The 21,685-nt window shown below is 55.1% G+C and overlaps 3 protein-coding genes across 5 annotated transcripts in view; 2 read left to right on the top strand and 1 right to left on the bottom strand.

The window, feature by feature from the left end:
• Nucleotides 1–371, top strand: part of LOC142421383 (C-type lectin domain family 2 member F-like) — a 38,591-nt gene extending 38,220 nt beyond the window's left edge. Inside the window, exon 6 of the mRNA XM_075526058.1 lies at nt 74–371. Coding sequence (XP_075382173.1) covers nt 74–188 — 115 coding nt within the window. The 3' untranslated portion in view covers nt 189–371. The remainder of the gene's footprint in view (nt 1–73) is intronic.
• Nucleotides 372–1,523: 1,152 nt separating this feature from the next.
• Nucleotides 1,524–11,084, top strand: ZNF692 (zinc finger protein 692). 3 transcript variants are annotated; one of them, XM_075526029.1, is made up of 12 exons: nt 1,524–2,148; nt 3,560–3,756; nt 3,869–3,900; nt 4,320–4,733; nt 5,399–5,447; nt 5,634–5,771; nt 6,212–6,340; nt 8,770–8,832; nt 9,125–9,203; nt 9,631–9,745; nt 10,067–10,166; nt 10,637–11,084. In XM_075526029.1, exons 1-12 carry the CDS (start codon nt 2,137–2,139, stop codon nt 11,082–11,084), a joined length of 1,776 nt encoding a protein of 591 aa, XP_075382144.1. In that variant the 5' UTR covers nt 1,524–2,136. The 3 variants fall into 3 exon arrangements, with proteins under 3 accessions (XP_075382144.1, XP_075382145.1, XP_075382146.1); XM_075526030.1 differs by lacking the exon at nt 1,524–2,148 and adding an exon at nt 2,272–2,782; XM_075526031.1 differs by lacking the exon at nt 1,524–2,148 and adding an exon at nt 2,869–3,035.
• A 2,359-nt stretch (nt 11,085–13,443) lies between these two features.
• On the bottom strand, nt 13,444–20,901 carry LOC142421372 (E3 ubiquitin-protein ligase TRIM7-like). Its single transcript, XM_075526040.1, has 7 exons — nt 20,303–20,901; nt 17,606–17,692; nt 17,290–17,517; nt 16,580–16,602; nt 15,934–16,049; nt 15,543–15,575; nt 13,444–14,688 (listed from the first exon to the last, which is right to left on the bottom strand). The coding sequence occupies exons 1-7, from the start codon at nt 20,813–20,815 to the stop codon at nt 14,162–14,164; spliced, it is 1,527 nt and encodes a 508-aa protein (XP_075382155.1). The 5' UTR covers nt 20,816–20,901; the 3' UTR covers nt 13,444–14,161.
• Between the last annotated feature and the right edge of the window lie 784 nt (nt 20,902–21,685).

Genomic DNA, 21,685 nt, shown 5'->3' with positions numbered 1-21,685 from the left:
CCTTGTCTCCTGGTGCTTGAGGGGACCCCAGCTAACCCGACAGTACCAGCGGTGTCTTCCCTTCTTGTTGCAGGATCCTGGTGCAGGGCCAAGGACCTTGTTTGTTCCTAAATGACCGCGATCTCAGGAGTTCGAGCTGCTCACAGCACCGGCCATATCTCTGCAGCAAGCCCCAAGCTCTGATGTGATGCAGGTGATGGAGAAAGGACCTTCCCCATGCTGGGGACTCGCAGCTTCACCTCTTCCACCAGCGCAAGGGCAGTAGCAATGTTCTTGCCTCAGTTGCTGGTCTGTGCTGCAGTTGGTGGGTGGTGAGTGGTTGCATCACTTGGTTTTATTTCCTGGGATTTATTTCTCTCTCTCTTTCTTGTTGTTTTACTTTTCATTACAATTTTTTTTTTTAGTAGTATCGGTTTCATTATCATTATGCATTATATCATATAATTATTAATATAATGATATAAATAATGTTTAATATAATAGAATATATTAATATAATATATTACTATAATATAATATAATAATATAATAATATATAATATATAGTAGTATAATTATAATTATTACATTGTTATATTATATTAATATAATTTATATAAGATATTAATATAATTTGTATAATATATTAATATATTATATAATTATTACTATATAATAATTACTATAATATTAAAATAACAATAATTAACTATTTATTACCATTATTTATATCATTATTTATTTTTAAAAAATTTTTATTTCAATTATTAAACCGTTCTTATCTCAACCCAGGAGTTTTCTTTCTTTTACTCTGCTGATTCTCTCCCCCATCGTACTGGGGGTTGAGGGTGAGCGAGCGGCTGGGTGGGGCTTAGTTGCCGACTGGGGCTAAACCATGGCACGGTCTCAGCAACAAGTCACTGCCAGGTCTCGAGGAGAATAACCTGCAGGATGGGGAGATGTTGTGGAAGCTGACACGTGGCTGCCCAGACCAGGACCTTGGATTGTGCGTGGAGGGGGTTTCTTTCTGCTTCTGGGAGCACCCCAGGAGTCATCTTGCTTCTCTCACAATCCACACATAACCTGCTTTTGCACTGTGCGATGGAGCTCGAGCAGCTGCTGCCAGATGAGATGGGTACCGACAGCTCGGCGGAGGTCCCTGGCCTGGTGCAGGGCAGGGGCAGTGAGTTGGCCCTTGTGTGGCACCCCAGAGAGTTACAGATGTTGATGCTATTTTTTCTACTGCTGTATTTTAATAAAACATGGTAAACTGCCATGGGTGTCCCTTCTGTTCCAGAAGGTGCCTGCTCAGGGCAGCCCTGTGACGTGGGCTCCTCATGCCCACGTCACATGCCGATCCCTCCTGCCATGACACGGGCTCCCTCCTGCACCCGCAGGTTCCAGCTGAGCCCCAGGGATAAAGGCAGAAGCTGCGGGGTGCTGAGGGAGGACAGGATCAGCTCCGACAACTGCAGCTTGGCGGGGTGGGGAGCTGGCCCCTCATTTGCATGCTAATTTGTATAGAATGAGGGAGCTGCGGGGTGGGGGGGCTGGAGGTATCTGGGGTCAGAACAAGCCATGGGGAGAAACCACCAGCGGTGAAGACACCAGTCAAAAGCATTGAAATCCTCAATTACACCCAAAAAATCACCATCAACGGATGCTCAGAGGAGGAAAAAAAAAAAAAAAAAGAGTCCTCATGGGGTGAAAAACAATTCCTACAACTCCAGATCCTCCAGCAGCTTCGTGGAGGCCGTTTATGACGAGGTTTCGGCCAAGCAGAGGTGCAGCTGGTGCCGCGCATATGAAAGCCACCCCACGGGAAGGGATTCTGGGGAAAGGGGATGAGAAGTCTTTCTAAAAAAATAATAAAAGAATCATTTTTTAAAAATCCACTTTTGGGGGGAAACGGAGGGAGGAGGTAGAGATCAGCTGGAGAGCAATGCTGAATTTAGAGCAGCTTTGTTGATGCCAAAATGATCCGAGCTCTTGCCAGGGAGAGGAGAACCCTGAAAAGATGCTCAAGAGGGTGGAAAAATGATTTCAGGTAAAACTGGGATAATTTGGGCAATGGGGATGACCGTCAGCCATCGCTGGTAAAAGCCCTTGGAGGAAGGGGAAGGAGCACAGGGTGAGCAAGGAAGAGGTCACCCAGCCATGGCAATAAAGGTGCATTAGCTTTTATTTTTATTATTATTATGTATTATTAGCGCAGCTTTGGGGCTGGCTCGAAGGGAAAGGGTGTGGGGCAGGTTGGGGGGGGCTCTGCCTTCTCCTGCGTGCTGGCAACGGAACCGAATCCCAACCCGGGAGAGGAAAACCGCCCTGGGTGGGGCTGTGAAATGCCAAAAAGTGCCTGTAAGGGGAATATTTCACCCCCAAAAGGCCAAACTTGGGAATGTCTCCCCTGCCTCGCTACTGGGGCCTGAGGGATGCGGGGTCTGGGCCCCACACGCACCCCTAGGCCCAACATGGCCCCCCAGCCCCTCCCCCGGGAGTGTGGGGCCTGGCACTGGGCAGAGGGGCCAGGGGGATCCCGGGGGCTTCGCCTCGGGGTGCGGGGGGCCGGGACACGACGGAGGGGACCCCGAGGGGCCTCGTCCGTCTCCCAGCAGCCCGCGCCGAGCAGGCCCCGGGCTGAGTGTTTCCCAGCGCGGCCCGGGACTACAACTCCCGTCAGCCCCCGCGCGAGGGACTCCGTTTCCCGGCGCGCTCTGGCGGCTGGGAGCGGCGCAGCGCGCATGCGTGGCGGCGGAGAGGCGGAGGCGGGCCCTCCGCCATCTTGTCCCGGTCCCTGAGCAGTGTGAGCGATGGGGGGAGGAAATGGGGGGGGCTCCTGTGGCTCTTAAAGGGGGCACGGTCCAGGGTGGGGCCACCTCTCGGGTTGACATGGAGCGCGGCCCGGCGGAGGAGGTTCGCTGGCGCGCGGGACGGCTGCGGCGGGGACGGCGGCAGAGCGCCGGAGCCTCGGCCCTTCTCTTCCCGTTGGCTTTCCCTTCCCCTCCGCAGTGCCCGCTTTAAGGCCCAGCGGCGGGAACGGGGCCGCTGCGGGAGGGGTGGGTAGGGGGGGGGCCATGAGGGGCGGGGGGGACCTCGGGGGAGAAATGGCGGGAAGGCGGGAGGCGGGGATAGGGAGCGAGGGGGCGGGGTTTACGGCGCAGGGGCGGGGCTTGCGGACGAGCGGGAGCCGGCTGAGAGGGCGGGGTCGCGGAGGGGAGGGGCCAAGTGGAGATGTAGGCGTGGCTGTGGGGTGTGGGCGGGGCCAAAGAGGAGGGCGAGGCGCGCCGTAGGGGTTCGGAGGGGTGGAGCCAAGGCGTGGGGGCGGGGGCTAGAAGGGGAGGCGGGGCTTCAGCGGGATTGGGGGGCAGCATGGCCTCCCCGCCTTCCCCACCCTGCCCACCCTGTGCCCCCCCCCCCCCCCCCCCCCCCCCCCCCCCCCCGACCTTCCCCTGGCCATCCCCGGACCCCCCCCATGGAGCTGGGCCATCTCCATGTCCCCACCCGTCCCCCCCCCAAGCCAACCCCATGGAGCCGGCCTGCCCCTAAATCCCCCTCCCTTGTCCCCATGCCCCCCCCCCAGACCCCCTCCATGGAGCCAGGCCGCCCCGGCCGGCAACGGGCCCCCGATTGCATCCGACGACAGAAGCGACGGGAGCTGGACGCCCGCCGCAGCAAGTGCCGCATCCGCATCGGGGGGCACCTGGAGCGCTGGTGTCGCCTCAAGGAGCAGCTCGGCTTCGCCCTGCACTCCCAGTTGGCCCAGTTCCTCCTCGACAGGTCGGGGGGGGGGGGGGGAGGGGGCTGCAAAACCCTTAAAACGCCCTTAAAAATCCTTGGGATGGGGAAAAGAAAAGTTTAAGCTCGCTCGCTCTCCCTCTTCCCACCACAGGTACAGCTCCCACGGCTGCGTCTGGAGCCCAGGTAGGTGCCTCCCACCCCAAATCCACATGGGCAGTGATTATTTTGGGTTTATGGTGAAGAGAGAAGATTCCCGTTGCACTGAGTGCTTGGGTGCTGGAGATGCACCTGCAGATGCTCACCCCCCTGGGCAGACGGCAAATCGCTCCCTGGCTTTGGCTGCGTTTGCATTGTTGGCATCCTCGGCTCTTTTTTTTGGGGACCTATTTGAGGTTTTGGGGGTTGCTAAAAAAGGGGAGCTCTTAATATGGTGGAAACATCAGAGCCTGCATAAGATGTGGGGAAGAGGTGGGGAAGGTGGAAGGAGACCCTTGCAGATGTCCCACCTGCCCTATGCTGGTTTTACATGATGAAGAACAAACAAAAAGCCAAAGTTTGGAGCCAATTTTCACTGATTTGTCTGGTTTTTGTGCCTTCACCAGGTGAACCGGAGCCCAGCCTTCTCCATGCCGATGCCTTGCAGCGCCTGGTTGTCCTGTCCCATGGTCACGGCCAAGAGTGCGGTTTCATCCCCGACGTGAAGCCCCCGGTCCCAGGCAGCACGTCCCAGCTGGTGTGGGAGTGTGTGGCTGGGCACAGCTTCTCCTGGGGCGTCCCCGGGGCAGCGGAGGACCATACCCCCCCAGCTGGCCACCACGGAGAGGAACAACGGGGGGACTCGGGGTGCAGCTCCCCACCGGCCACCGGCCGCCGGCGCTCGCTCCGGCGAGCAGGGCTGGCCGCTGAGTCCAGCTCCGGGAAGGGCGAAGCCGAACCAGAGGGACCAGCTCGGTCACCTGGCGGTGATGGGGACCGGAGGGGAGAGCCGGGAGCTGGTAGTGATGATGGCAACGCAGGTGAGCTCCTCTGTGTCCCTTTCTCCACCCTCATTTCCCCGTTGGCTTCTTGATTCCCCACCTTCAGCCTTTCTCCCAGGCCCAGGGGCACATCGACCACCTTCCCCCTGGGATCAGGTGTTGCCCCAACCCCGTGGCCTCCCTCTTTGACAGCACCATCGTGTAAAACAAATCTCTGGGTCTTTGCTGGAAAAACAGGTAGAGGAGTCTCCCACCGGGCTTGTTGCTACCACAAAACAAGCCTGTATCTTCTCCGTCCTTTCCTTCCCCTGAAAAGCAGAGCTGGGGGAGCTCAGGTTCATTACAGGTGTTGAGCAGAAGACCTCGCTGAGCCCATGCAGATGCAGCTCTCAGCACTTTCCAAGAGCCACAGCTCTTGTTGTTTATCCAGACTGAAAACCAGGGAGAAGCAGCTTTTTTTCCCCTGTAGTAGCTACTTGAGAAGAGGTGGAGCTTCTTCCAGTAGAGTATTTTGGAGTAACTTGGCCCTCATTTCTTTTGGTCAGCAGGATGGCACCATGCAGGTCCTTTCCAATGCCTGCAGGCTTCCCAGCCCTGCTGCCAGATCCACTCCCCATCCTTCTCCTCCCTCCTCTGCCTCTCCCAACATCCCAGCTCAGCCAGCCCCGCTTCAACTTACCGCAACTCCTGTCATCTCCTTGCAGCTCCTCAAGCGCCGACAGAGACGGGGACCATGATAAAAGATCACGAGAGGTGAGTGGTGACATGCATGAGTCTTCCCCCAGTGTATACCTGGGCTCTCTGGAGCTGAAGGTCAAGTTTGGACCCATCCGTCTCATCCCCTGAGAGCCATCCAATGGGCAGCCAATGTTTTAACGAAGACCTTCCAAGATAAAACCCGTTACGGTAGAGTTGACTTTGACCATTGTGTTCCTGCAGCACGCCCATCCTGGAGGAGAAAGCGGAGCAGGGGGCTGAGCCCCAAGAAGAAGAGGAGGATGAGGACTTTGCCGAGGACGATGACCTCACCTACATCGATGACATGCGTGATGAGAACTACCACCCATCTCTGGAGAGGTGAAGAGTGCTTAGAGCTGCTGGGAAGGAGCCCGTGGACTGGAACCATGTGAGAGCCAGTCCACAGGCTCCCAGTCACGCTGTCCCAGTCCAGACGGGTATTGCACTGGGAGGATTTCAGACCTTATATCTCTGCCACCGTCTTGTCTTGCTACAGCTGACTTAGCAGAGATGGGAGAAGACGGGAATAATGTCCTTATATCACTTAAATAAGGTGCTTCTGGGCTCGAAAGGGCACAGCCTTTTGGGGAGGCACCTTCTTTCACTGTATCTCTGCCCGGGTGAGGGTCTTTGCCATGTCCTACCATGTCCAACCAATGTCCTACAATGTCCAACTATGTCCAACCAATGTCCTACCATGTCCATCCACATCTAACCATGTCCTACCATGTCCGACCATCTAAACCATCTTGTCTATCCCATGTCTGTCTTCTCCCCAGTGACTCTGAGCCGCAGCGACGACAAAGCCAGACCAAAGCCCGTAAGAAACCCGTAAAGGAGGAGCAGCCCCCAAATGAGCCGAGCCTGACCAGCTCCAGCCCATCGGAGGAGAAGAGCGGACGAGTCAGGTGAGCCATGACGGCCGTGCCAGTGTGGTGACGCTGGGGATGGGCATCGGGGTGCCTGTCTTGGGGCATCCATCTCTCTGTGGCTGTTGAACGAGCATTTTGGGGCATGTTGGAGGTGATGCTGCTTTCCATGCTGAGAAACCAGATGGAAACCACCCAGCCCGACAATAAATGATGTTCAAGCCCTGAGCTCTGGGCAGGGCAAGAGCTGTGTGTCCCCAAGGGGGTTTAATTCTTCTCCTTGTGGTGCTGTTGTCCGCAGGGCAGAGCTGCATTGCTTGGCTTCGTTGGGTGTTGGAGCTTGCAAAGGGGGTGGTCTGGCACACCGATCTTGCTACAGGGGGCCTTAATGAGTCTTCATTTCGTCCACTGTGTCTCTCAGAGCTGGTCGTTGAGCAAGGACATGCTGCTGGGGCAGGGGCTGCCCCCGGAGGGGAATGAATACCCCCTTAAACCACCACCGTGGGGTGGGTGTTGAAGCCTCTGAGCAGCCTGGAGGTTGCAACAGCAAGAAATCCCTATGTCCCACCCCTCTACCCCCTGCACAGAGACTGCTGTCTCCACCTATAGATATGGGGCTTCTCCAGCAGCCAGAGCAGCTCTATATGGCCCAGCTGTATTGCCCAGCAGCTCAAGCCCATGGGGAGATGTGAGTAGCGACGGCAGCGCCGCTAACCTCAAGTGTTGGTCAAGGGACAGCTTGATAATGACCACAATTATTTAATTTGCAAGCACTCTTTACCACTGCCTGTGTGAGGCTGAGGGTTAGGTTTTAATCTTTCCTTCCCAGCCACGTAGGCTCAAAGTTCACTTTTCTGTTCCAAATAAGCTCAAATCATCACTCAATTATTTGCTGGGTCTTTATGCAAGAGTATGAAATAGAGGTTGGTCTCCATGCTGAAACAAGAGGATGGTCCATGTGTTGCCTCTTGGGTCTGACACACGAGGATTTGTCACCTTGCTGGATTTTCTTACACTTTTAATACGACGAGGGCGTTAAAACCCCCTTTTTCGTTGGAGTTAGCCGGAGTGACCACGTAACACCTCCTTGTAACGCATCTTGCCTTCGTGTGTCCTATGAAAGCCAGGACCGGCAGCAAAATGCACACCCCAAAACTCACCACGTAAGTATCATGCTGCTCCGTTAAGGCTTTTATTGATTTGCTTTTCACTTTGACATGGTATTGCCGCTTCTTTTCGGTGCTGAACACTCTTCCTGTCTCCTTGCAGCTCTGAAATCACCTCGCAGCTCGCTGGAAGAGCGAATGCCCTCCCAGAGACCCAGTCCCAGCAAAGGAAAATGTGACGGTAAATATGGCTTTTGCTTTTCTGCTCTCCCTGCCCGCCGCTGGTCACGTAGCCCCAGGGGACACAAGGCTCTAAAATTCAATTTGAGGGTGGAAAGGTTTGGGTTAGGTCTAGGTAGTCCTTGTTAAGGCTAGAAGTGAATTAAAAGAGGGACTTTTCACATCCTTCTGGCATTTTGGGGTCCTGCACGCTTCCCATTCACAATCCTGGTGTTCAGACCTCCAAAAGTGCCTAAAGATGCACCTAAGGACCACCGGAGCTTTGCAGAAGTGGCTCGTGAAAGTGGCCGTTGACTTTCCTGGGCAACCAGTGCAGTCTTGGAGCTTTTAACCCCCTCTCCAAAGCCCTGCCTAAACTTTAAGTCGGTGCTGCCCTTTTTAAGGCTGAGCTTGGTTACAGAGATTGTATTTACAAACGTTTGATTAATTTTTCCCCCCTCTCTTGTCATAGCAACTGGAAGAATGGAGGTAAAAGACTTTTATGAGCAAAAGCGAGAGCCTCCAGACTGCGGTGTGTTCATCCTCTTCTCGCTTCCCAAAGGTAATGCCATCGTGAGCTGATAAAACATTTTGAAGAGATTGTGGACAAAGATGCCCAGCCCCTCTTTTTATTCCGTGCTGAGGATGTGGTCTGGCATTGTCCTCTATTAACGATCTCTTTATTTCTCTTCCCCACAAAAGCAGGCCTGTTGGGGTTTTTTTGTAACGTATCTTTCTTTACTTTCAGGATGTCAGCCCGAAATAGCTGCTGTTTCCACAGAGCTGCGGATAAATTATAGATCAAACGAGGCTGGCGTGAGATCGACAGCAATCTTAAATGTCCTGGGACATATCCAAAACCATGTGAAAGATTTTTTTTTTGTAATGAGTAATAAAGAATATATTCCTATGTATAATGTCTGTGCATTTGTTAACAACATCGTTTCCTGCTCCCAGGGGGAGAAATATTGGAGTGACTTCCCAAAACGGAAGAAATAAGAGAAATGGTTGCCCAGAGGATGGTTTTAATGTAGGGTTTGCTTGGAAATGCATCAGCTGCGCGGTTGGAGGACTACAGCTTCTCGGCTCTGTACTTGGGGACAAAGAGAGGGGACAAAAGCCTCACCCTTCTTTCCATTGCAGCTGCAAGAGGCGAGCGCGGCCATGTGATGAGGATGTGGCCCAGATCGGCCCGAAGAGGATCAGGTACCTGGGGTTGGTGGGGAAGGGGAACGCCACGCCATTTTCCAGCTCCTCGGGAAGATGAGAAGTTGCAGCTCAGCCTTTCTGTGGTGGGACACCCTTGGCAACCAACATTTGCTCTGATAGGAGCCTCCTGAAGGGCTTTATTTGCTTAAATTGAGCTTTTGATGGGTGGGTAAGAGGGAAGATGGGTGAGAAGGACCTAGTGGGGTGCCAAATCCAAAAGCGACAGCTTTTTTGGCTCTCCTCACGGCTCATCCTCACTGACGATGGTTTTCTACCTTCGCTCCTGCAGGAAGGCGGCAAAGCGTGAGATCCTTCTGTGCGACTTTGAAGGCTGCGGCAAGATCTTCTCCAACCGCCAGTACCTGAACGTGAGGGCTGGGGGCAACCGGTTGTGCTTAAATCCACCTCTCATGCCCCGGGAGGTGCAGCCAAGCTGGGCGCGAGCATCCCTCCCAGTCTCTTCTGGGGCCACCAGGAGCTTTGATGACCCATTAGATGGGTCAGGTCTTGCCTGTCCAAGCTCCATTTTGGGCATCTTGGCTGTTGTCCTAGAGCTGGAGTTGGGCAACCTGAATTGCCCATGGCTTTCCGAAGCTGGATAATAGATAGGGGACTTGTTGGCCCCATGTGTTCAGCAGCAGCTTGGCGTGCCTGAGGTCGCTTGAGGTCCCACCACGCGCTTCAGAGAGCGAAAAGGGGGGAGGTTGGCTCTGGAAGGTGCCCTTCCTCCAAGTGCAGCTTCCTGGCACCAACGTCCCCTCTTCTTACTCCCCCTTTTTCTCCCCAAAATGGCAGCACCACAAGAAGTACCAGCATGTCCACCAGAAGACCTTCACCTGCTCAGAGCCCAGCTGTGGCAAGTCCTTCAACTTCAAGAAGCACCTCAAGGAGCACGAGAAACTGCACAGCGGTGAGTCAGCCACGTCCGTGCAGGCATGTACCCCCTATATGGATATATATACACCTCCCTATAACCTCCTCTCCTGCGCTGGTCCCACCTCTACTGGGCTACAGCTGACCGTACCCACGTCCTCACCATTCACGTTTGCATCCCTGGTAGATGTTACTGCACCCGTTTGCTTTTCGCTCCCAAGATCTACTGTCAATCTCTCATTTATCATCTCCGTTTCTGTGCTGGGAAAACATCCTGCCTCCTAAAATACCTCCTGAAAGCCCTGACTGCTCTTCTGGACTGAATCAGCCCCTAATCCTTTTTTCTTCTGCCCCACAGACAAGCGGGACTATATCTGCGAGTTCTGCGCCCGTTCCTTTCGTACCAGCAGCAACCTGATCATCCACAGGCGCATCCACACAGGGGAGAAACCCCTGCAGTAAGTACCAGTCCCACCAACGCAACCGCTGACTTGCCGGTTGGCATCAGGGTTTCTCCCTGTCACTTTTCAACCCAAATTTAGCTTCTCGGTGGATGGGTGGGAGAGCGGAGTTTCTCACCATAGGTAGCCAGAGGACTTGCTGTTATTTTTGCTTTGCCTAAAGGTTTCTGCCCCCCTGGGGCTGGCTGCGCTCTGATCCAGCAGCTTCAGGATCAGCTTCAGGGCGTGGGCTTGATTGGGAGAGGCTTAATAATCTGGGATTTAAAGAGAGCGATGCATTTCCTTGCCTGGAGGGTGTGCTGAAGCCACACCGACCTAACGCAGCGGTGCAGGGCGGTGGTTTTGCTAAACCCACATAAAATTGCAGCATCAAGAAGAGGCGGGGCCAGTTCTCCCTCATGCTTAATCCCTTGTAATGCCTCTTTTTAAAATTCTTTTACGCTGAATCCCATCCTGTTTTCTCCCAGGTGTGAGATCTGCGGCTTCACCTGCCGCCAGAAAGCCTCCCTGAACTGGCACATGAAGAAACACGACGCTGACTCCTTCTACCAGTTCTCTTGCGACATCTGTGGCAAGAAGTTCGAGAAGAAAGACAATGTCACTGCCCACAAAAGCAAAAGTCACCCTGAAGTGCCCGGTGTACCCTCCCAAGCCGAGGGGGGCCAGCGGCAGATGGTGCCATCCCCACCGCCCAACTCCAGCGCAGGGCTGCAGGCAGGGCTGGAGCACCCGGAGGCACCCGGAGCGTTGGCTGCGGAGCCCCTGGAGATGCCGGGGCTTGGGGACACCCTGGTGAGCCGTGGTGAACCGGAGAAGACCCCACCTCCTATTGCAGCCTCGGATGAATATCCAGGGCGTATCAGGCAGGACCCGGGCATGCCCCAAGGCCGGGTGATGGACAGCATTGGTTCATAGCGGGACTCATCCTCCAGTTCTTGGCCGCAGGAGGGACCAGAGAGCAGGATGGGAGAACTGATGGAGCAAGGTGAAACGATGCTGGACCCCGCGGCGCGCGGCAGCAGCGTGTCCAGGTGCCAAAAATACAAGGGACAGGCAAGGACCGGCATGTCCCGGGGGAAATCCCAGCTTCTCTGCCAAGGCCCTCGAGCTCACAGCAGCACTGCCACAGGCGGAGAGCCTCTTGCCCAGCTCCCTCACTGCCCAGCGGGAGCATGAGCTTGCCAAAGTCCTTGGCAGGATCCTCAATAAAGACTTATTTTGTGTAAAAGTGGGTTTCCCCGCTTGCGCCAGGCCCCTCTGCACCTCAGTGCTGAGTTTCTATGAAAAACAGAGGTAGAAAAGTGAGATTTCTGTGTGTGCAGCCTGCCTCGACGCCCAGTCCAAAGGTTGTCTGTATTTAGCACAATAAAAAAAGGGCGATTTAGGTCGGGAAGTCAATGGTAGGTGGAGGGCATCGAGGTTGTATCGGTTTTGGCTTTGGAAACAGGCATTATTTGATCCAGCAATGGTTCCCCAAGTCCTATAAACACCATTTGCCTTTTATTGAGCCTTTCTGGAAAGGATTGCAATATTTACGCAGCTTTGACGGTCGCCAGCTCAAGAGGGTTCAAGCAGGGAAAAAACCCCAAATCCTGCAAGCATAGGCTAGAAGATGGTTATGACACAGATAAAGGTGCTGCAGGGAGGACGGACCTCACCAGAGCACCCGTGGGAATCAGGGACCCAAAATGGGGCTGGCTGTAGGAATCACAAGTCAGGCTGTGCTCTCAAATAGCTCTTGGGGGGGTGGGGGGGGGGAAGCACAGTTCAGGGGCAAAGCTGGGTGTTAGAGGCAGGTTTTTCCCCTGTGATTCTAAGCATCCCTTTGAGGACTAAATCCCAGCTGCTGAGGGGATGAGCTGGAGTGTAGCCCTGTATCCAAACTGTGCCACCAGCTATCGGCTTAGAGAAACTGATAACGAAGGAATTGACCCCCAAAAAATGGGGCTGTGAGGTATGCGAGAGCTCCCAGACCAGGGATGGTGCAGAGGTGTCTGCCATACCCCGTCTCAGGGGCATCTGCTTTCCTGCTGCTCAATGTTTTCCTTCTCAGAGCAGAAACTGGGGGGGATTTCCTGGACTGGGGGGGGGGGGCAGAAGGGGCACCCCCATTTCCCCCCAGCACAACACAGGGCAGCAGCACCGCTCATCCACCCGCTCCTTCCCCGTGCACACGTGGTTGATGCTTGCCTGGAGAAGGGCTGTGTGCCCTCACAGCAGGGCTTCCACCCACCCCCAAAAAGGGGGGTTTTTTCACCCCAAAAAAGGGCTTGATTCTGCCAGGTTATGGGCACTGGCAGGGCCATGGGGAGCAAGGAGGACCCCCCCTTTTACCATGTAAGCCCCTAACATCACTCCCCCAGAGTCAGGGTCCCTCCCTCCCCTTATTCTGCCTCTCCAAGGGTTTATTTTAAAGGCTTTACATGTTATTTTATTCCTTTCCCTTTTCTAGCAGCCTTCAAAGAAAACAGAGGTATTGCCTCCATGCTTTCTTACTAAAGAGTTAGTTAAAATATATCTACATGGGTGGGGAAGGTCTTAAACCCTTCTTCTTCGGGCATTTAAAGAAGTCAATTTAAATTTAAAATTTAATTTAAAATTACAGGTAGCCAGAGGCTCTGAGCCAGGGCCATTTTGTGGGGCTCAAAGTTTGGGGTGTTTCTTGACTAGTGGGGTTAGGGGGGATTGCTCAGCCCTCCTCAGCTGCACCCCTTGCTGGGTGAACCCATCCCACCCTCAGACCTTCTGCAGAGACCCCAAAACTCTGCCCAGCCCCCCGACAGGGTTGGGGACAAGGAGAGGTGTCCCCAGCTCTGTTCACCTCAGAGGAGAGGGTGGCTCAGCAGCAGTAGCATCGCTGCAGGACCAAACCTGTCCCCAGAAAGCGGCTTTTCCTTCCGCAGCCCGCGCAGACAAACATCAGATTGTTATTTTTTAGGGTTTTTTTTTTTTTTTTTTGCACAGCAACTTTTATTTCCCCACTAAACAGAGTGACAGGGCAAAGAGACATAACAGCATCGCGGGATCACACGAGGGCGGGCAGGGGTTTATAAGCACGCGCGAGATCACACCTAAAACAAGGCTTCCCCCTCCTTCCCCACGACACAGCCTGGGTTTCCATCGGGAGCTACCCACATCCACAAAGCCAACCCCAAAAATCTGCGATGCCGAGCGCGCCCGAGAGACTCTAGGTTTGCGGCACGTCCACGGCTCTCCCTCCAGCTACACCCCTGCCGGTTTTTGGGTTGACCCAAAATCATCCATCTCCCCTTTACCCCCCCCCCAGCTCACACTGCCTCAATCCCCGGGGCTGCGGCTCCCAGCGCTCGGCTCTACTCCGGCCCTACGGATGCTCAGCGTTAACGGGGGGGGGAAGCGGCGAGGGAGATCGCAGGGTTTTGCTCTCTTAGCGCTAGCGGCAGCGAAAGACGGGTTCGGGCCTTTCCCAAGGAGGAAAGGAAAGCAAGGATGGGGTGGGGAGGAAAGCTAAAAGGTGACCTGCAGAGCAACGGTCTCACAAATCAGGGGTTGGGTACAGTACCTCTCCTCCTCACGCAGGTTTTCTAGCCCTCGAGAGCTTCCCGGGGTGCACAAAAGCAGGCAGCTTTGGCTACGGATCAATGCAGGATGCGATAAATCCCTAAGGTAGCTTTTCTCCCTGGTTACATCCCTGTTTACATGGGGCAGCCAACTTCAAACAAAACAGAAAAAAAATATACGGGGTTGCTTATACAGCAGGCCAGAGGGGGGGAAATAACCCCACGCAGAGGCTATTTAAGCAGCCACCCTCAATGGTTGATGCCCCAGAGGAAGGTTTTCAGGGTAAAAGAGACCCAAAACTTTTAAATGCAACAAGAAAAAGTTAACCCCAAAGCCGAACAAGGGACAATCATGAATTTCGGGGTCCTTTGTCTGAAAGCAAGGGGAAAAAGGGGACAGGATCGGGCACTACTTGCAGGTCACCTTGGGGAGGGTTAAAGAAACTGGACGGGTCAATTGCAAAGGGAGAGCGAGGAGCCCACATAGAACAGCCAGAAGAAAGGAAAGATCTTTTCGGTGAAAGCGGCCGTGAAGGTGAAGATGGGAGCCATGTTATCAGCGTTGTAAAACGCCACCCACCCGCCTTCGTAGTCCAGGTACACCCCAATCTTCCTGGGCCTCTCGCACAGGGACAGAGGCGTCTCCGGGGAGGTGAAAGCCTGATACTGATCCCAATTCTTCCCCTTCCAGTTCAACCCCACCGCCCAGATCCCCTCCTCTGGAGCAAAGTCGATTTTCTCCTTCCTCCGCACCGACTCACGGGCCGCCCCCAGGACCCAGCTCTCTCCATCTCCCACCTCCACCTCCCAGTAATGCCTCCCAGCTATGAAACCCTCTGCCGCCAGCACACAGAAGGAGTAATCGAATCTCTTGGGGTTTGCCGGCAGCTCCTGGGGAGCACTCCTGAGCCGCACGCTCCTCTTGTCCTCCGACAGCACCAGGTAGGGGTTGGCAGTGTCTGGGTCCAGAGAGAGATCACCTGGGAAGAGGGAAACATGGACTTGAACATCTGCAAGTGAAGGACCCTCCTCCCACCCTCGTCAGAGCTATCCTCCAAGGGGATTCAGTGTCTCTGCCCCAAACCAGATGAGGATGGCACCAGGCAAGTCGCCTCCAAAAGCTTTAAGCACCCGAAGTGCGAAGAGCCGCAGGGGAACAGAGATCAGGCTCCACTTTCTAATTAAAGCAGAGAAACAGCCAGATCTCTGCTGCAAACCCACCAGCCTGCCCCATCCAAGACACCTCCTTGCTCTGAAATAGAAATTTCTGGGCAGAAATAACTTTTTTTTTTTCAGTCACTGCCAAGTGCCAGAGAGGAACGAGCACAAATATCCTCATGTTTAAGGGCTGCTCTTGTCCTCAGAGGATTGTCAGGAACTAGGGCTGCACAGCCTGAAAACGACTGAATATCGGAGACTGCTGAAAGCAAGACGGGTCTATCCTGCACCCAGCCAAGGAGAGAGAGCCCAGCAACCTCCCTGAACTACCAGCAGCAAACGTGAAGGTAGCAAGGTCCATCTCTGAGCTAAATCAACACCCGCCAGCGGGGCCAAAGGTCTCCTCGCTCCAGGTAGAGCAGATCAGCTTCTGGAGAGCCCTCTTAACCCCACAGTTTCCTAACAAATTCAAGGGCTGTGCCTTTTGTGGACTCTCCCAGCAGCTGGATCATCCCCCCCCCCCCTTCCCTTCCCAGCACCAATAATTTTCTCCTCTCCTAACCTCTAAGGCTTGCTTGAAGGTCTTACCACTGAGATACCCACAGGGGAAGCTGAAATTCCCAAATTAAGCCTTGCAAAAATGAAGGTCAGACCCCCAAAACCAAACTGTGCTCACCTGTGTCATTCTCCAGCTCGAACCGGAGGTTCTCTGAGGGAAGAAAAAAGAGAAATTTAGATCCCTTTGTGCACGGGGAGTCCCCGGGGACTGCCTAGGCACACGAGACCTCACTCCCCATGTTATGGCAAGCCACCAAACACCACTGCTTGGGAACGACCGCGTATGGCCACGTCAGACTTCCACGCAGAAATCCAAGGGAAATACGCTGCTTTTCAAGCAAGCAGGGCTTTTTATTTTTGATGAGCAGATGCTCAAACAATAAAGAGTTCTCCCAAGAAGTCCAAGGGAGAAACAAGAGCACAGCTCAAACCAAATCATCTTTTAAGTTGAATTAAACGTAGGGGTTAGGAGGCACCAACTTTTAAAGAAAACCTTTTTCAGCGCTCACCCTTGAATTCCAGCAAGACCTCTTTCAGCACTGCACTCTTCTGGGAAAAGCTCTTGAGTTTCTTCTCCAGCTCTGTGAAGCCAGCCTCCGGCTTGCAAAACATCCAGCTCTCAAAGCTGGGGAGGAGAAATAAGTATTAGGTTCCCTCTGGAAAAAAAAAATAAATCTCCAAACTAGAAGCAGGTAAGAAACCTGCCCTGGTACTGAAGAGGTCTGGTGTTGGATTATTCTCGTGAGGCCACATCTGAGGACTGGGTCCAGTTTGGGACTACCCAGTACGAGGCACACAGGAGGCCACTGAGAGAGAGATGTGGGGGGATCTCCACGCCTTGGCTGGGGCTCAGCCCTGGGCAGCCTGATCCAGCTTTTGATACTGGTCCTGATGGTGTGGATATGGTCCCTCACCAACCGAGTTACTCTGCAGTTTCCTCTGGAAGGACGCTCAAACCCTCCCACAACCCACCTACCGCAAAATCCCCGTCACGAAGGTTTGGTTTTGCCTCAAAGGTAACACCCGGCTGTGGGTGAGAACTACAAGGCAGGCGGGGGGGGGGGGATGCCGGACAGGGCGTACGCCCTCGCAACACCAGCTCTGCCTCCAGTGTGAGCCTCCCAGTTAACCCAACAAGGGCTCAGGTTCACTCACCTGCTTCCAGCCGGGGCAACACCCTGGAGAGTAAAAAAACCAAGAAGTTAGTAAGTTCGAGTCTCTCTTCTACCTCACAGCCTCCAAAATCCTCCCCAAAATTGGCCCCATGGCTGCTCTGCTAAGGGGATCAGCTCTCAGCAGCTGTTTCCAAAGCAGAGCGCAACTGGACTCACAGAGATGGCAGAATTAGTTTGTAATTCTGGGTTTGGTTTTTTTTTTTCCCTTTTCTTTTCTAGGGGGGGGGGGGGGAAGCCATGCTGCTTTTTTAAAGAAATTAAGAAAAATCATGATTGGCATCAAGCTGCCAGAACCACGAGGATTCAGGGCTCACAGCGACAATGGAGTGACACAAACAAAAAAGGTTTGGGAGATTCGTTTGGGTATTTCTTAGTTCTTGGTATCAAAGGGAGCCCAAGCAGCTTCACTACTACAAGGGCCAATTTTACCCCCAAAAGCTGTACTAAAATTTGGGTTCCCACCTGAAAAAGCAGCCCAGCAGTCTGGCAGCAAGTCAAAACCCCTGACTTGGGCCAGCTCCAGCACAGAGTTAATGGACCCAAGCTGCTCCCCAGCAGAGCATGTCAGCACCCTGCGGTCCCTGTAAATGGATTTTTGTCCCCAGGGATCCCAACCTCAAGCTCTCCTGGGTTTTACACCCTGCTATACCGTAACCTCCGGGCTGGGAGGACACATCCCAAGAGCCTCACCTGCCCAGACTGGTTTCCTGGGCCATTCTCTCCTCCCTGCTCACCCAGCAGCTTATCGAGCTGGGCAATCTCCTCAGAGAGCCGGGAGACGCTCTCATCTCTCCTCTTGACGATGTCTCTGTCTAGCTCCTCCAGACGGGACAGCAAGAGCTGTTCCTTCTCCTCCAGGAAACCCCGGAGCTCCTTGCACTCAGCCACAATCTTCTGCCTCTCCACTTCTGTCTGCTTCTGCAAAACCCAGAGGGGAAACCCACGTGAGACAGACATCCCCGCGGCCAGCGGGGTTTCAGGGAAACCTCCATTCCAAGGCACTCACCAGCAAGTCTTCGCTCTGCCTCTCCCTCTCAGCCTTGGCTTCTTCGCGCCCTTTCCTCAGGGAGCTCAAATGCTCCTGTGGCACCTCCTGGAAGGAGAAAGAGGAGATCTGTTGGGAATCCTTCCTATTTGGGATCAGGAATACGGAGGAAAGGGATGGCGGGGGATTCTCTCCAGCACTACTGCTAAAACTGGCCAAATTTCAAACTTTTTTTTTTTTTGCAGCTGGTGAACATCACGAACCCAAACTGAGGTGAGGCCATCACTGCACCATGTCCTCCCCTGCCCTGTTATCCTCAACCCTTAGTTCTGGGTATGCCAAGAAGCCCAAAAATTTTCCCCAACCAGCCCAAAACAGTCTGAGCAGTTCAGAGCCAGGTACAGGAGGAGGAAGAAAGGGCAGCAAGGCAAAAAGAAAAAAAAAAAATTAGAGCGAATTTTTAGGTCCCTGTAAGAGCGCAGCTGCAAATGCAAACCACCAAGTCCCACCCACGTGAAAAACCCTTCCGCCTCAGTGCCTCTCGGGATCAGCTTTCACATCCCAGCCCTGCCACGAGCCAGAGAGAGTGGCCGAGGCACCCTGACATCTGCCTGAACCCCACCGAGATGGAGGGGCCACCCGCCTCCAGGCTGCTCGTTAAGTTTATTAACAGCTTATTACTGGAAACTGTGGGCCTGTCCTCGTTTAAGTCATTTGACCTCCGAGGAAGACGCAGAGGCTCTTAGCAGCACTAAACAAAAAGCAGCAGGGCTTTTGGGAGCAAGTAATGACAGATCTTTATCAATAAAACACAAAGCTAGAGAGATTTTGCTGTTGTTAACCTGCTGTGCAAACCGGTACTTCCTACCACATGCCTCACGATAATGCAGAATTTAAGCATGAGACAGAAGCAAAGATTGGAAAAACAGGGGCACGGGTTGCAAGCAGGCCCCAAGGGGCAACAACTGGTTGTTAAAAACGCGTAAAAACAGATTAACGAGGGAAAAAAAACCCAAGACAGGAACAGCCTGAGCAGCATTCAATGGCGGACCTGCCTAAAGACGTTGCGGTCCTAAAAAAGGACAAGATCCCAAATTTGGGGGTGGGGGATGATGCCAACTTGAGCTCCAGCTTCCCACTAAGAGCTACCATGGCCACTGAAGATGGCAAGGATGGCGCAACTGGGCACCCGCAGCAATTTCAGTACAAAATTCAGTATAAAAGCCTTTGGGTGCCGCCTGCCTCGACACTGATAATTGCAAGAATTAACGTGCAGTGGTTAACGATCACACAATCCCCTTCCCCGATCCACCGTGATCGCCCCGGCTGCACCGGTGCCACCCTCCTCCTCCTCCAGCTGCTGCTGCGCAGTAAACATCCGCTCCCCGTCCGGCATCTTGGTTTTCCTCCACCTCACCAAAGAAACGAGGCCCGGCTGCTCAGGGTCAGGCCACCACACTCACATGCCTCTTAATTATTATTAATAACTATTTCCACCAGGGAGTCCCCCGCACCACAATGTGTGGGTCTCCCCTTCATCGCCATGGTGGTTTCAGCAGAGATCGAACGCTGCCAGAGGCTGGGCTCCGTATTCGCTCTGCGTCACGTTGCTCAACCGCCCTGTGCTGTTTTTTTTTTTTTTTTTGATGGGGAAAAAGTCACTCCTGGGGGATTCCTGCTCCACTTTAGCCCCAGATTGTGCTTGGTGCTAAAAAAAAAAAGCCCCTCCACCCCCAGGAGCCAGGCTCCATGCTCACTCCAGAGCATTTCTCCCCAGTGAAGTGGGAGCTGAGGATTTTGGGGTGCCTGATGGTATTTTGCACACTCACACCCACACAAAGGCGACCCCAGGGATTCCCTACCAGCTCAGTGTCATTTCACACAGGAGACCAAACTGGCCGACAGCCCTCTCCCAGTATCATTCCAGTTAAATCCAGCTCCATTTTGCACTGAGGACATTCCCCCATCCTGCCCTACTGCATGAGGTCAGCCCCCACGCCAGGGTGCCCCTGTTTGGGGGGGATTTGAGTCCCTATTGCACCCCACATCCTGCTCCACTGCATGGAGAAGCACCCACCCTGGAAGGGGCTCCCCAGTGGGGCCCCATACTGCACCCCACACCCTGAAGGGGGTCCCACTATCCCTACTGCACCCCAGGTACATATGAACGGGGGAGTACACATCATGGGGGTGTTCCCGATTGCACCTTACACCCTGGGGGCAGTGGGTACAAAGGGGGGGGGGGGGCGGTGTCCCCTATGCACCGAAGGTGCAATGCCTCCTGTGGGGAGGGGGTTCCCTGGTGTACTCCCACCCCCGTGGGGTGTCGTTATTACATCCCCAGTTCGGGGTAGGGGGTGTCCCTGGTACTCTTCTTTCACAGAAAGGGTCCTTATTGCATCCCCCATCCTTGGGGGTGGTCTCCTGCACCCGAGAAGAGCTCCCCGGGGGATATCTTCATTGCATCCCAATATCACGGGGGGGGGGGGGGGGGCCTCCCAGTATTATTCCTCCCGGGGGGGTCCCCTACCACACCCGACGTGGGCTCCCAGTGCACTGCCGCCCCCGGGAGGAGGATCCTACTGCACCCCCCCAAACCGGGGGGGTCCTTACGCATTCGGTATGCGTTCCTCAGGTCCCTGCCCCCCCAGGACATCCCTACCACGCCCACCACGTGGGCCCGGTGCACCGCCGTCCCCCCCCTCCCCCGCCACTGACCTCTGCGGCGTGGGCCGCCTCCTCGGCGGGCAGCACAGTGTGAGTGCGGTGCTCCCGGGAAAGGTGACAGACGACGCAGACGGCGCGGCGATCCTGCACGCAGTAGAGCCGCAACGGTTCGCCGTGGCGGGGGCAGCGCGGCGGCCCCGGCGGGCCGGGCGGAGCGGCAGCGGGCAGAGGCGGGGCGGGAGCGGGAGGCCCCGGCGGCGGTTCAGCGGGGCCCGGCGGCAGCCCCAGCTGGCGGACGATGTGGACGATGTTACCAAGAGAACGGTTAGGGCGGAAAAGCCGTTGCGGCACCGGCTCCCGGCACTGAGGGCAGCAGAGTCGCCGCGCCGAGTCCTCCCAGCACTGGGTCACGCAGGCGCGGCAGAAGTTATGACCGCACTCGGCCACCAGCACCGGGTCGTTGAAGTACTCCAAGCACACCGGACACGTCAACTCGTCCTGCAGGCTGCGGGCCGCGCTGCAGGGAGCGGGCGGTACGGCGGGGGGAGCGGGCGGCGCCTCCATCCCGACTCCCCGGCTGCGCTGGGCTCCGCGATCCGCTCCGCGCCGCTCCGCCGCCCGTCTGCCGGGCGGGAGGGGCGGGGCCGCGCCTGCGCGATGCGAGGGGGCGTGGCCGCGCCTGCGCAGGGCGGGAGAGAGCGCCTGGACGCCTGCGTCTTTCCCCGCGGGGAGGCGGACTGCGCATGCGCGGCCTTGCGGGGGCGGGGCCCGCAGGCCGGGGGTGGGGGGGGGCTATAGGGAGAAGAGGGGGTGTCCCTATAGGGTGCTGGGGGAGCCCGAATATTTGGGTCCCTATAAGATGTTGGGGGGTGTGTGCTGTGGATGCATCGGTGCCTATAGGGTGCTGGGAGGGGTGTGTGTCCCTATGGGGCGCTGGGGGAGCCCGGATGTCTGGGTGCTTATAGGATGTTGGGGGGGGGTGGATGCATCGGTGCCTATAGGGTGCTGGGGGGGGCTCTGATAGGTTATTGGGGTGGGGGGAGAACGCCTATAGTGTGCCAGGGGGGAGGTCTGCGTCCCTGTAGGTTGCTGGGGCAGTGGGGGGGGGGGGAAGCCTGGATGTCTGGCTCCTTATAGGAGATGCATCAGTGCCTATAGGATGTTGGGGGATCAGGGCCAGGGTCCCCCCTTACCTGGGCACCCCCCCCCGGTATTGGGGTACCAACCCCACGGAGCATCCCCGGGACCTGCCGTGGGGCATCGGCTCTCCCCGAGGTGCCCCATGGTAGGCAGCAGCCCCACGGAGCATCCCTATATCCACAGAGCTCCATAATCCCAAAAGTTCCCTGAAAGTAAACTTGAAATACGCGTTAATTTATCCACATCTCCTCAGCCTGTCTCTAAACGGATACTATTAAATCACATATTAATAAT

The sequence above is a fragment of the Mycteria americana genome, chromosome 29 (genome assembly GCF_035582795.1).
Source record: "Mycteria americana isolate JAX WOST 10 ecotype Jacksonville Zoo and Gardens chromosome 29, USCA_MyAme_1.0, whole genome shotgun sequence".
Taxonomy (NCBI): domain Eukaryota; kingdom Metazoa; phylum Chordata; class Aves; order Ciconiiformes; family Ciconiidae; genus Mycteria; species Mycteria americana.
This window is presented reverse-complemented; position numbering and strand designations above follow the sequence as displayed.

Excerpts from the sequence above, each read along its gene's own strand:
- ZNF692 (XM_075526029.1), top strand. Across the intron at positions 4,734-5,398 it reads TAGTGATGATGGCAACGCAG|CTCCTCAAGCGCCGACAGAG; the intron begins GTGAGCTCCTCT and ends ATCTCCTTGCAG. Across the intron at positions 9,746-10,066 it reads GCACGAGAAACTGCACAGCG|ACAAGCGGGACTATATCTGC; the intron begins GTGAGTCAGCCA and ends TCTGCCCCACAG.
- LOC142421372 (XM_075526040.1), bottom strand. The coding sequence starts at position 20,815 with ATGGAGGCGCCGCCCGCTCCCCCCGCCGTACCGCCCGCTCCCTGCAGC. Across the intron at positions 17,693-20,302 it reads AGGCGGCCCACGCCGCAGAG|GAGGTGCCACAGGAGCATTT; the intron begins GTCAGTGGCGGG and ends TTCTCCTTCCAG. Across the intron at positions 16,050-16,579 it reads GTTGCCCCGGCTGGAAGCAG|CTTTGAGAGCTGGATGTTTT; the intron begins GTGAGTGAACCT and ends TCTCCTCCCCAG.